General features: G+C 36.9%; 1 protein-coding gene across 5 annotated transcripts; it reads right to left on the bottom strand.

Annotated features, from left to right (window-relative positions):
• Positions 1 to 5,509: 5,509 nt before the first annotated feature.
• Positions 5,510 to 12,083, bottom strand: HB-7 (homeobox-7). 5 transcript variants are annotated; one of them, XM_078299900.1, is made up of 12 exons: positions 11,856 to 12,083; positions 11,570 to 11,741; positions 10,753 to 11,006; positions 10,306 to 10,423; positions 9,983 to 10,171; positions 9,221 to 9,712; positions 9,035 to 9,136; positions 8,594 to 8,809; positions 8,137 to 8,305; positions 7,545 to 7,813; positions 7,239 to 7,334; positions 5,510 to 6,634 (listed from the first exon to the last, which is right to left on the bottom strand). In XM_078299900.1, the coding sequence occupies exons 2-12, from the start codon at positions 11,705 to 11,707 to the stop codon at positions 6,212 to 6,214; spliced, it is 2,466 nt and encodes an 821-aa protein (XP_078156026.1). In that variant the 5' UTR covers positions 11,708 to 11,741; positions 11,856 to 12,083; the 3' UTR covers positions 5,510 to 6,211. The 5 variants fall into 5 exon arrangements, with proteins under 5 accessions (XP_078156026.1, XP_078156028.1, XP_078156027.1 ...); XM_078299902.1 differs by having other exon boundaries at positions 5,510 to 6,631; XM_078299901.1 differs by having other exon boundaries at positions 11,570 to 11,749; positions 11,856 to 12,082.
• Positions 12,084 to 12,508: the final 425 nt, after the last annotated feature.

Genomic DNA, 12,508 nt, shown 5'->3' with positions numbered 1-12,508 from the left:
AATTTTCTCTCTATTACCATAAATTTAGATTTCTGATGTTTTGATTCCTTATACACAGAGTTATACAAAGTTACACATTAAAGAGGTTCGCAAAATATAAATTTGAGTATATTGAAGATTAACTGTGCATATAAACTCAAGTACTTATTACAATAGAGCTTATTCATTTAATTAATCCTGAAACAGCAACAATAAACTACCACACAATAGAAGTAAGCTCTCAGCAAATTAACAATTGGATTTCATGCATATTATTTTATGTCATGCTAAATAGTTAGGAATACCAGTTTATTTATTTCATTTATCATTCATCTTTTTTTTTTGTTCAACCCTAAAATTAAAAATAACTATATGTGAAAGACAGGTACGCACAACCGATGGCATGTGAAACAGTAAAATAGAAAATAGTTGAGGCTTATTTCAGTGTCTATTTTCTTAAATTTTGTTAAATAATATATTTGCAAATAAGAAACTAAAAAATTCATCCAAAATTCAACTTAAAAAATTATCTACTTAATCAAACTCAACTAAATAATTTTGATAAAAAAAAACATACAAGTTAATTCCAAGAAGATCTTATCAGCAGTTCACAACAAATAGGGCATACAAAATATATTAACCGGCTTTCTTCTGAATTGTTGTGATGAACTTTAGCCAACTGAAAAGTAAAAAAAGAAACGAAAAATTCAAACATTAATTTTCTATAAAATAAGAGGACCCATGCCATGTGATGCGCACATATATGCTCTGATCTAGTCTAAGTAGAAGTTATTCAACAATATCTTCTCACTAAACTCATGTGTGATAGGTATAACAAGGCTTAAGAAGAGAAAAGCAAATCTACCGATGGTTGTGCTATGTGCATAGGAGAGGTTCTGGAATGGAGGCGAATCAAAGAGAAGCAAAGCAAGTGCAGAGGAGATCAACACGGCGGTGCGGAGGAAAGACTATGGCCCAGTGTGGAGGAGAGGCAAGCAGTGTGGAGGAGAGCATGATGGGGAAGAGAGACAAAGAGTTTGAAAAAAATGCATGAACAGAGTATTGGGGAGGCGAACAGACAGGAAGGGTTTTTTTTTTTTTCTTAGATTTTACGGAAGGCAATTTGAAAATAGTGAAAGTAAACAGAGGGAAGGGAACAAATTTATATTAGTGGGTCCTACAAGGGCATTTTGACAAAGAATTTAAGAGGAGGGCATTTTGTTTGATTGTTTTTATAGGAATGGCAGTTTATAAATTTCCCTAATAATTATTATGCGATTATTTTCGACGTTAGATTTATAACAAGCAATTTATCTTCAAATTAAAATATTCAAAATGCAATTTATCTTTAAATCAAATTAGATTAAATTAAGTCAAGTTATGAACAACAAATTCGGATCAAGTCAATCTGACTAAACCGGGTGAGTTGGACTAACTAAATTGACGATTTTTATAAATCAAAATAATCTAGAAATTAAATTAAACACATAATTGGGGCGAGAGTTAGTATAATTTAACGTAGATTTTAATTAGTTATAATTACGTAATTTCAAATCAGGAGATCTATTTCAAGTCTGATTCGTGGGCTAATCCGGCTGACACGCAGTTCGGAGCAGACGAGGATCCCTCAGATTTCGTAGGAGTTTAGCCGCCGCGTCTTCAGCCATTTAGGTGTGGGATATCTGAATTATCTTTTTTTTTGTGGGGCGTACTCTTATCAGTCGATTCATCTGACTTGACATTCGCACCTTATTTTTAAGTAGTTGCATTAAAACTGTAGAGCATGTTTATCTTTTTCTGCACTATAGGTTGAATTGCATAAACCCTGAAAAACCCAAATTTACTGTATTTTAGGAGTAAGGTAATTAAATAATATTATATATATTATTAGTATATTAGGATATTAGATTTCCTTCTTCTCGTAGAAGACAATATATTATTATGTAGTCACACGCATGCATTGGTGAGAGCTAAGCAGAGGCTGAGTGACATCGTTTTATCTCGTAGTATGGGATACGGGACGGCCCGATAGCCACTGAGCTGAGAGATCACTTGATTTCTCAGGAGGCCTTTTAGGGATTATATTATATATATAATTTTGGAAATATATATTTTTTCGACCATTTTACCATTACGTGTGGGCCGGACTTGAGCCCACAGGCACAAAACGATTCGGGAGTGATTCCCCTCTACATTAGGAGCTACATGCCTAGATCGGCTTCCACAATTATGTGGTGGCATTGTGACATGGTGCATAAGGTCGGACTCGAGCCTTGATACACAGGGTCAAACTCGAGCCCTTGGTCCCATTGTTCTGGCCGGACAGTGGAGTTCTCTCTTGCTCATGAGAGAAGAGATTAACTTATTTTACGACATGCATTGTATGATTTCTCCTATTTTATATGTTTGGATGAAGAATCGTTTAGGTGAGATGAAACACGGAATTGAGGTATAACTGATGTTGTCATATTCAATCTATTGTTCTGACCAATTTGAATACCAAAACATGTATTTAGAACCATCAAATAGCGTCCATTACATTGAATATATATATATAATGTGGTACTGCTGCGTTTTCATTCTTATTTTGCATAGAAATTGGCAAAATCAGGGAAGTTTCTGACATTCTGAGATTTTGATGCGACCCGCATCATGGTCAACGCGAGTCGCATCACACCCTGACGCTACCACAAGACGCGAGGCGCATCAAGCAAGTCGCACTGTCAACTCATGCGAGTCACATCAGACAGGTTCCAACGCGGGTCGCATCACTGGTGATGCGACTCGCATCGATGTTTCCCATAACATGAAGCGAAGGCCCAATGACAGCCCAGCAAAGGCCCAAATTTGAAGGATCGTTTGGGGAAAACTATAAATAGACCACCCTCTGCCACTAGAGGGAAAATTCAGAAAATTCAAGAAGTTCAAACTACCTAGCTCTTTGGAGTGTCGTTCAAGAAATGGAGCTGAGGAGGGAAGATTTGAACATTCCTCCTAGATCCAGTTCTTCATTCGGTTTTATCATGATTTCTTCTCTTATCTCTTTCTTTATGATGCTTGAGTAGATCTTACTTGTTTCTAGGGTTGATGTAATCTAAAATTCTATTTGTAATGCATTGAACTTGAATTTGAGTTTTTCTTGTGTTTGATTGCCTGAGTATTATTCTTTCATTGCTTGATTGTGATTGTTTGAATGAATCTTGATGTCTACTGTTGAATGTTTCTTGCATCTCTTCTAGTACTTTGACCTTGATATTTCTTGCAATTAGATCAAGTATTTGAGATAGATCTTAGATCCGAGAGGTGAGATCATTAGTAACTGAGAGGTGAAATTTCCATCTATTGAGAGATAGTGGATACCTTTAGCAAACCAGACAATTGACTTAGGTTGAACACCAGTAAACGAGAGTTTGAGGTTGTAGATCTAAGAAGGTAAAGTTGCACATCCTTACCAGGTTCATTAAGCCAATAAACGAGAGTTGAGGTTTAGGAATATTAGGTACGGTCAACAGATCCTTACACAAGCAAATAACTCAGAAACAGGCCAAATGCTACATTCACTCGAGGACCACGCGAGTTGCATGGGAGACCACGCGGGTCGCGTCACAAGGGTCGCGTGCGAAAGCACGCGAGTCGCGTGAGGGTCCAGAGAGGTAGAGTTGAGGATGAAATCTGAAACCCTAGAAACTTCATTTTAAAATCAAAGTAAAACCAAACGTTTAATTGCTTTCCTTTTCTGTTATTGAACTTAGGAATTTAAACAAATCAAACCAATCTTTTCTCAAAATCTAGTACCTAACTGAGACAAGCAAAGGTTCAGAGTTGAACTGTACCGTCCCTGTGGATCAATACCTAATTGTACTATTGAATGAAAGTTGTGCACTTGCAACTCAATCCGAAAGCTGAATCATGGTTTAAAAGGGTATAGCTAGCTGTACCTGAAACTTTGTGTGTACGCTTGCGTGTGAACAATAACCATCTGTCAGCATGTTGGTAACTTGTGGGCAATGCTCGATGTCACTCGGCAACGTGCATCATTGCGCCTATGATTGCGGCACTTGGATTATATTGGATTAGACTTATTGGTCCTATTAGTACGGCACGGTGTGATTTCCTTATTCTGTATTATTATTATATTCGTACACATAGTACTTTGGTACTGGATTCCAATTTGATTATAATTCGCTATTGTGTTTTATTTTGGGTATTCCGCATGTTGGCATAACAAGTTAATGTCATTTAATAAAAGTATTTTTCTTTTATTAGATATTGAGATAGGATGACACATGTGCATATTACTTACATTCATGAATTGTACGTAAATATAAATTAAAAGTGCTTTAACTGTAGAGGATCATGGGATAGTTCTAGGTCACATACTGGGCGATTAGTAGCTCACCCACAAGTTGTTTCGTGGATTTTATGTACAGAGTCTGGCGATCCGCAGTAGAAGTTGTCAGGAGCTGTTCTCGATGGCCACACCGATTGATTAGCTAGGGTTAGGATTTTGATTACGTTTACGAGTCTCGTATTTCTTGTTTTGTATATACGAGCTCGATAGATCATTTATCCCCTTCTATATATTATGTTATTTTGGACTGACATGGACTGGACTATATGATATGTATATTTATTTATTTTTATGTGACTGATACTTGATGTTTTATATTACAGTTCTGCTTGTTTGTTTTTATGATTGTTAGCCTTGCGTGTTTATTGGTTAATAAACATGAGGCGAGGCTTAATCACACCTTAATCCAGAATTCCTGGTTTGGGAGTGTGACAGTTTATATGTCGTCGGATTTGACCACACCTGATTTTGTCTGCCTTCTTAAAGTATGCGCATCAGTGGTTGTTGTCCACCGCTCGCCGTAATAGGGAGCTATATGCATATTACACACCGGCTGTGCTATGGACTCATATTTTCGTCGATATAAACCATTCTATATGATCTTCATATGAAAATGTACCTGCTAACCAAATTTTATAATTTTATATATATTTGTTTGACTATTTTTTAGATAGATAGAAAATCACTTTATTTGAAAATTCTTAACCATCCAATAGCAGCGACTTTCTACCTATCTAAAAAATACAGTATAAAGAAATAAAAAAATAAAAAAATTGATCTATAAGTAAATTTTGATATGAAGATTATGATTTGGATCAAAAAATATAAAATTTGATTTACATATACATTTTGGTATGAAGTTATAATTTGAATTAACTGTTTGAATTTTAAAAATAAAAATACAGAGCATAGCACGTATTAATACGTATTAATCTGTAATATGCATATTACCTTAGCCTCACTCTTATTTTGAAGTCAAAAGACTAGTTATGTATATGCATCATATAATCAAATTGTACAGTCATTTATTACTGTGGTTGTATCGTTACAAAAACCAATATTTGCTTATTTGGTGAGAAGGGCTACTGTATATGCTGTCACCACATTGGCGAGGGAGTACGGTTTGACAGGTTAAGCAAATTAAGGTCCCAAAAGAAAAAAAAATAAATGCAACAAACATAAATAACGCCAACCATTAACTTCATTCAACTAACAACATTAAATTCATGGGGCAGATCCTCAGGCCCGAAATTTTCAAACAAGTCTACAATTCACAAGCCAATCTAAGGCACAAACAGACAAAAGAGGTTCTGACATTGTCAGAGAAAGAAGTCAATTCCCGAACCAACACCCCTTGAACTAGGGTCACATCTGGTTCGCTCTTGACTCCCTCCGTTGCCTCTTTCTCTCTCTAGTTCCATGCAGAAATTTTATCCCTCTAAACTCTGGATTATTATTACATAACTAACAAAATTAACAAAAGCCTGAGGATGAAAACTAGCAATGATTTGCCCAAGCCAATACCAGAGATAAGCAAGATGCCCTTTAAACTTAGTTTCCATGGAGGAGGCAAGTGAGAACTTGACAATACCCTGGGGATAAAAAATATCCAAAATGACCAAAATGCCCCCAATCTTTATCAAGGGTATTTTAGTCATTTTGTGATAGCACCAAGGAAACAATAATATCAGATCACTGACTAATCACTGTCAAATCCTCTCTTGCCACCTCCTTAATTACGCATACTAAAAAGCAAACTGGCCGTTATAACATGAGGACTATATATGTTAATGCAACAAATCATCTCCTAGAGCATTCTGTTAATAATTTTATGAGCAAGAGGCATGGCTTGGACATACCATTGCAAACATATCACATCAGCTATGAAGCTGACCCCGCAGGGCCCCCACCAGCAGCACTAGGCGTCAGGCCAAGCGCGGCACTGATCTGCTGCACAGTATTACAAATATGATTGTTGATGGCAGTGACACTGGTCAGGCTGATCTTGGATGACAGGTCTGCACTGACAAGGACCTGTGTACCAACAGTTAGGAGGCAACCAACAGATGGCGTGGTGTGGCTAGCCTGGTCGCCTGAGGTCAAACCAACAGTTGTACTGACAGCTGGAGAGATGACGAAGCCCGAAGGGAGGAGGGGTATGAACGAGGTATCTTCACCATTCATGACTGCTTTGACGGCATCTACCTCAACAGCAGCGTAAACAACGAGACCGCCGCCTATGAGGTGAGTACTGCTCTCTTGTATCAGAAGCCCCACATTCTGTGAGGAGTTGCTTGCTGCCTGCTGTCAATAGAATTTCATCAATAAGTAAATTATATTGGTGACTAAAACCTGTTCATAATTGCCAGACTATCAAGTTATGGGTTAAACTGAATGGGGTCAATCATATACAAATTTTATGCTGTATATGGGAGTTCAACTTTATAGTACCGATAATATTTTATTCTAAATTATATAGAAAATCATGCAAAAGTACAAATTTTTTTAAAATGTTGACCCCATTCACTATGCATAGATCCGCCTCTGTCATTGTTTGTGAATGTGTTTTAATAAGGTATAACACAAACATTTGTATATATCAAGCTGATATAACACAAACATTTGTATATATCAAGCTGATATCTTGCAGGAAGTATCAAACCCTCATTTAATATATATGGAATTAAACTCACTTTTTCTTTTTCTTAATTTTTAACCAAGGTTAAAACGAAAATAAAAAAGAAATTAATGGACACTCTCACTGGCATGTCTTCCACCAGTACATATATAAATACAGAATCAGAGAAAAACATTATCAAACCAGAGAGTACCATCTTCTGTTCCAATTAAATGTCTATGACCAAATAATAATGCAATTAAGAAAAATATAAAATATGGCAGTACTCACATTGATCCGCAAAAGTGAGACACAATTTCTGGGATGAGATCCATTTGCAATATGGGCCACCTCCTGAAGGGAGTTTCCGCTTGAAAGAATGTCAATCTACAATTAATTACAAGCAACATTTATTTTAAAAAACAGATTAATTCAAATAAATAACCTCAACCTCAGATATTTACATGATAGAAACAATAGCGCACCTCAAACAAAGACAACGGACACAACTTAAATATAATTTCATAGATGATTAATATTTTGAAGATGCGCAGAAGATATATATATCAATACACAGTAATAAAAATAGAATTGTACCTGAGAACGCCTCTGTTCATCAGTTAAGAGCTCAAACACTTGGAGATGGTTCACAGGAAGCCAGGTGGTTGAAACAGCAGTAAGAATCATACCATTTGGCTGGCCTGGATCAGTGCTTTTGCGTGTTGTTATCCGAATTGTATCCTCAGGAGATTCACTTATTGCAGTCCACGATTGGGTGGCAGAAGAGCTTACATTTGCACAAAAGGTTTTAATCATTCTCTGAGAGAGCGTCATCATGTTCTTCCTTCCTTCGAGTGATGAAATCACTGGAAAGATTAAAAATGAACAAATTATTCTTTCCTAAAAAAAAATTATTACCAAACTTGAAGTTTGTCAATACAAGAAAGGCTTTCCAAATGAACTGAATTGCAACCAAAAGTTTATTATAAAAAAAATGAAATATTTTTCTTTTTCATGAGTTAAATTTGATAGACCTTCCGCTTGAATTGTTAAAATGTATATATTTACCATAAAAAGACAATTTACTCAACCGATAACTCAGTATTCCAAAATAAAATAAAAGGAAAGATTGTTTTTGGGAAAAAATGCACAGTGATACATGTACAAATTTCACAAATTAGTGCTATACCTCCAAGTTCAGAAACATTTCTAGCCATCAGACTCGCAAGACGCTCACATTGCCGTTGCAAAACAGAAATCCAGCGCATGGCTCCAAAAGCAGATCCAATTCTCACGAATTTGCTAAATGTTGAATTGAGTGGCTTATCCTCCACTTCACAGTGCTCAACCCATGTAATCTATATAAGTAAATATATATATATACAGCAATATTAATATGTCATAATCATAGTTTTTAATGTCAAGCAGCAGGCAAATGGCAATAAACAACTCTCATTCACTCATACAAGCTAATTGTGTCATTGATCTCTTTGAGAAACATATGCCCGAACATGAACATGAAATCTAATATACTGTGTTAGAGAAAAGTAGTAGGTAATTCTGCACACCACAGGATACTCCTTTCATTAATTCTTTTTATCTCCATCGAATTACCAAATAGCAAATATAAGGTTGAGAAAACATACTCGGGCATAACCATTAGGCATATCTTGAATAATGCAACCAGAAGGGCGCCTCCGGCATTTCATGGGGGTAATCATAGCATAGTTATTGTCAAATCCATCAGCTGGAAAATCAACAATTGTCCATGTCCCTTCTTGTAAGTTTTGTTGGCAATATCGGAAAAAGAGAAGCTCACGCGCTGGCACAAGAGGAGATGGGAACTGCAGCTCAGCATGCATCTACAAATAATTGAGAAATTAATATAGAAACAATACAGTTTGCTTATGAAGAGTGATATTAAATGACCTGGAGAATCTACAAAAATGTGACTATAAAAAATTTGATACAATGACATAAGAAAATCTAAATAATATCAATACTAATACTATATATAGTAGTAGTAATAATAATAATAGCAATATACGACAAATAAGGAAGCGAAAGCAATTGCAGGTAAAAAATACCAAAATAATTGATCCGCTCGCATGTCCAGAAAGACCAGTGGTAATAACTTGCACCATCTTCGCCCGAGAAACAATAGAAGGAAACAGATCCACCCATTTGTTCTACAAGAAATCAACAGAGCAAACAATAAAATGCCAATCGACAATACTAATATTGTTCCGAAGAATATCAACGCACTAACTTACAGCATCCATAAATGCATCAACTAATGTGATGCTATTCATGATCACAACAGCACTGTCCCTTGTCGTTTCTGTGTACATAGCCACATCAGGTTGCTTCACATCGATTGGCCAATGGAAAGCCTTTTTATACTCCTGCACTTCGAATATCTGCGCAGATTCAGCACTTTCTTGAGAGACCCACAACGGGCAGTTGGTATGGCAAAGACTGGTTAACTCATTGGTAGCTGTTCCCGCAAGCTCAAGCACAAGTGGCTTATCTTGATCTGATACAACTGGGCCCATGAAGGTCGTGGTGTGGCCTAAAGTAATTGATGGGGCTGACATGATCATTTCAGGGTTGCAACCATTCATCATAGCCTGTTGGTCGAAATGCCTACGATACATGCTCATGTCAAGGTCAAGCTGAGGCAGTACGAGGGGCATGGTGGGCCCCATAGGCTGTGTCAATGGTCGGCCAGTGTACCGAGAGGCTATACATGTTAAGCGTTCAAGCTGCATCATAAACGAATTTAAATGTTTATAATTCCTCCTTAACATGAAACTAAAAGAATTACTTATCTTGTACTTGGACTTCTTGTTTTGAATAGAAATAACCAATAACTAATAATGGCTAAAATAATTAAAGAAGTGTGGTTCCAAATCCTGCCTAGTCATATTTATTGTGGAAATCCTAACCTGCATGATTGTTAATTCATTAGTTTATTACAAATCAACAAATAATATGTAAGGTAGGTTTAATTGATTTCCTAAAAAATAGTGTACCTCGTCTTTTAGCCGTGCATTCTCAATGTGTAAATGCTGCTCATCGAAAGAAACCTCTCCGAGAACAGCTGGACCACCACAATTTGGACAGGCCACATTTCTTAATGCAGCTTGAAGCCTGAAATTTTCGCTTTTCAGACTCTCATTCTCAACACGTAGTATCGCATTATCAGCGCGGTCTTGTTGTGCCTTTAACCGTTGAAGCAAACATTAGAAACTGAAACATTTCGAAAGTGCATGTACATGTGCAGTTTGGTTACATGTACATGCATACATATATGTACGATGAATTAACATATTACTACCAAGAAAGAGAAACTTACTTTCATTTGGGTTCGCCGGTTCTGGAACCAGAACTTGACCTGACGAGGTGAGAGTCCAAGATCACGGCTCAACTTCAGCCGTTGCTTGTCGTCTGGGTGGGGACACTCCTTGAACAACCTACAGATGGACATCAAATATTTAGTTCTTCAAAGCCTGTAAAAAGGGTAAAAAAAAAAATGCATCCGTCTAATATATTCTAGATCAACTTATAGATCGAAACCTGAAGCGGAAAAAATAAATAGAAAACATTTGATTTATCAAATATTGATAATAAAGCAACTTCTTTTTCCTTAAATATCCAGCTCGCCAAGTGGCCATGCATGTACGTATGTCATTAGTCTCTATATATTCTCTAACACAAAATTAATTATATAAAAAGAATGAAGTAGAAATTAAAGAGATTTTCAATATTAAAAGAAATTAAATTAATTGTTGTAGAGTTTTACGATTCCATCTCTTGAATCTGATGAGCAGTGTGTCGGTGGTAACGCTTCTTCCTCTTGTCGCCAGGTTGTGACGGCAGAGATTGCAGTGGCGGTTGGTCTTGTGACAGTACTTGGAGTTGCTGTAAATGATCTTTCTCTTCTTCCTCTCCAAAGCTACAGAAACCATCCACGTTGGCACTTCCTGACCCACCACTTTCCATCTCTTCTTCTTTTGCTGATTCTGTAGCTATTACTGACGGTAGCTCTTCCTCCTTCTGCATTATCATATATAGGAACTTCAATAAACAATTAACAAGTTGTTCACCAAAAACCCTAAAATGAAAACAAGAAGAAGAAAACATAATATAATTGTGTGATTTTCTGTGTGTGTGTGTGGAGAGGGGGTAGGGTGGTCATGGGTTTGTAAAATTCTCAGATTTATCATAAGCTAAAAATAGAGGAAAATTTTAAATTTGAAGAGGAAAAAAGGCAGTAGCAAAAAAAAGAACAAAAAGCCCTCTCCAATTTACTCGACAAAAGTTAGAGATAATTTTCGTACAAAAAAAGGAAAAGAAAAATATGAGCAACAGAAGCACAAAAAAATAATAATACTTGGAGGTGATGGAAAGTGTGTTACCAAAAAGAGAAACTTTACAAGAGCTAGAGAAAAGAAAAAAAACAATACATAAATGCAAAATCCGGCTTCATCAAGTATACTCCTCTCACTCTCACTTTGGCAACAAAATTAACTTGAAAAAAAGAAAAAAAAAATGAAAGAGATGATAACTTAATAATTTATAACCTAGCTAGCTAGCGTATAATAATATATAATACTCACTGGAAGCAAAGATGGGAAAGCATGAAACGGCATTGAGTGCAAGTATCCTAAACTGGAGCTCTGCATTTGGCTGGAGAAGAGAGAATCCGAAGAGGTCATGATCTCCGTTGTAGGCAACACCTGACAATCTCCATACATCCTTCCTTCCTGATCAAGTTCCCTGTCCTTGTTCCTAGCTAGCTATTCACAAAACACCATGTTCGATCAAGTCTTTTCTAAAATCAAGAAAAGGGGGAACAGGCAACTCTATCTGTTTGAGAGAGAAATTAAGACAATAAATTAATACCTTGTCGGTGGTTCTGCGTCTGAAGAGAAGGAGAGAGAGAGAGAGAGAGAGAGGGGGAAAGGAAGGGGGACTGGACTGGACTGGACTCCCCTCACTAGTCTACCAGAGCAGAAACCTTTCGTCTTCTTAATTTCCTCTTTCCCTCTATATATTCAGAGTGCTAGTTTCTCTCTCTATACTATTGCCATTACTGCGTAATTACTGTCTTTTTATTATTTTCACCGTGTAGAGCAGTAGAGGTAAGGAGGGAGGGGGAATCGGCTAGGGCTTTAACTCCGCTCCAGAATTCATACTAAACGCGGTGTACAGTACACCTTCTGCCCTTGCCAAGGTTAAAATTAATTTGGGTCCCACATGTCATTAATACGGTGTTTACAATACTGGGTGGACAGGACAATATATCCCCGTCCCGGGATGAGAAACCGATATACTGCCAGCGAATCCGCACCAAGTCTGACCGCCACGTGTAGGTCGCCATGTACATCGCGGGGGTTCCTCTTCCTCTTCCCTCGAAACCTATTTTTTTAGAAAAATATTTTTATAAATCGAGTCATTTTTTAATTCAGAAAGACCCGTTATACAATCCAGTGCACGTCTTTAAGCAGAGAGAAAAGTTTGGTCACTCGACGTCAGAGGAACTAAGTCAAAGCCCA

This window comes from Carex rostrata, chromosome 3 (genome assembly GCF_964058835.1).
Source record: "Carex rostrata chromosome 3, lpCarRost1.2, whole genome shotgun sequence".
NCBI classification, from domain to species: Eukaryota; Viridiplantae; Streptophyta; class Magnoliopsida; order Poales; family Cyperaceae; genus Carex; species Carex rostrata.
The sequence above is the reverse complement of the archived record's forward strand: the minus strand, read 5'-3'. Positions and strand labels throughout refer to the sequence as shown.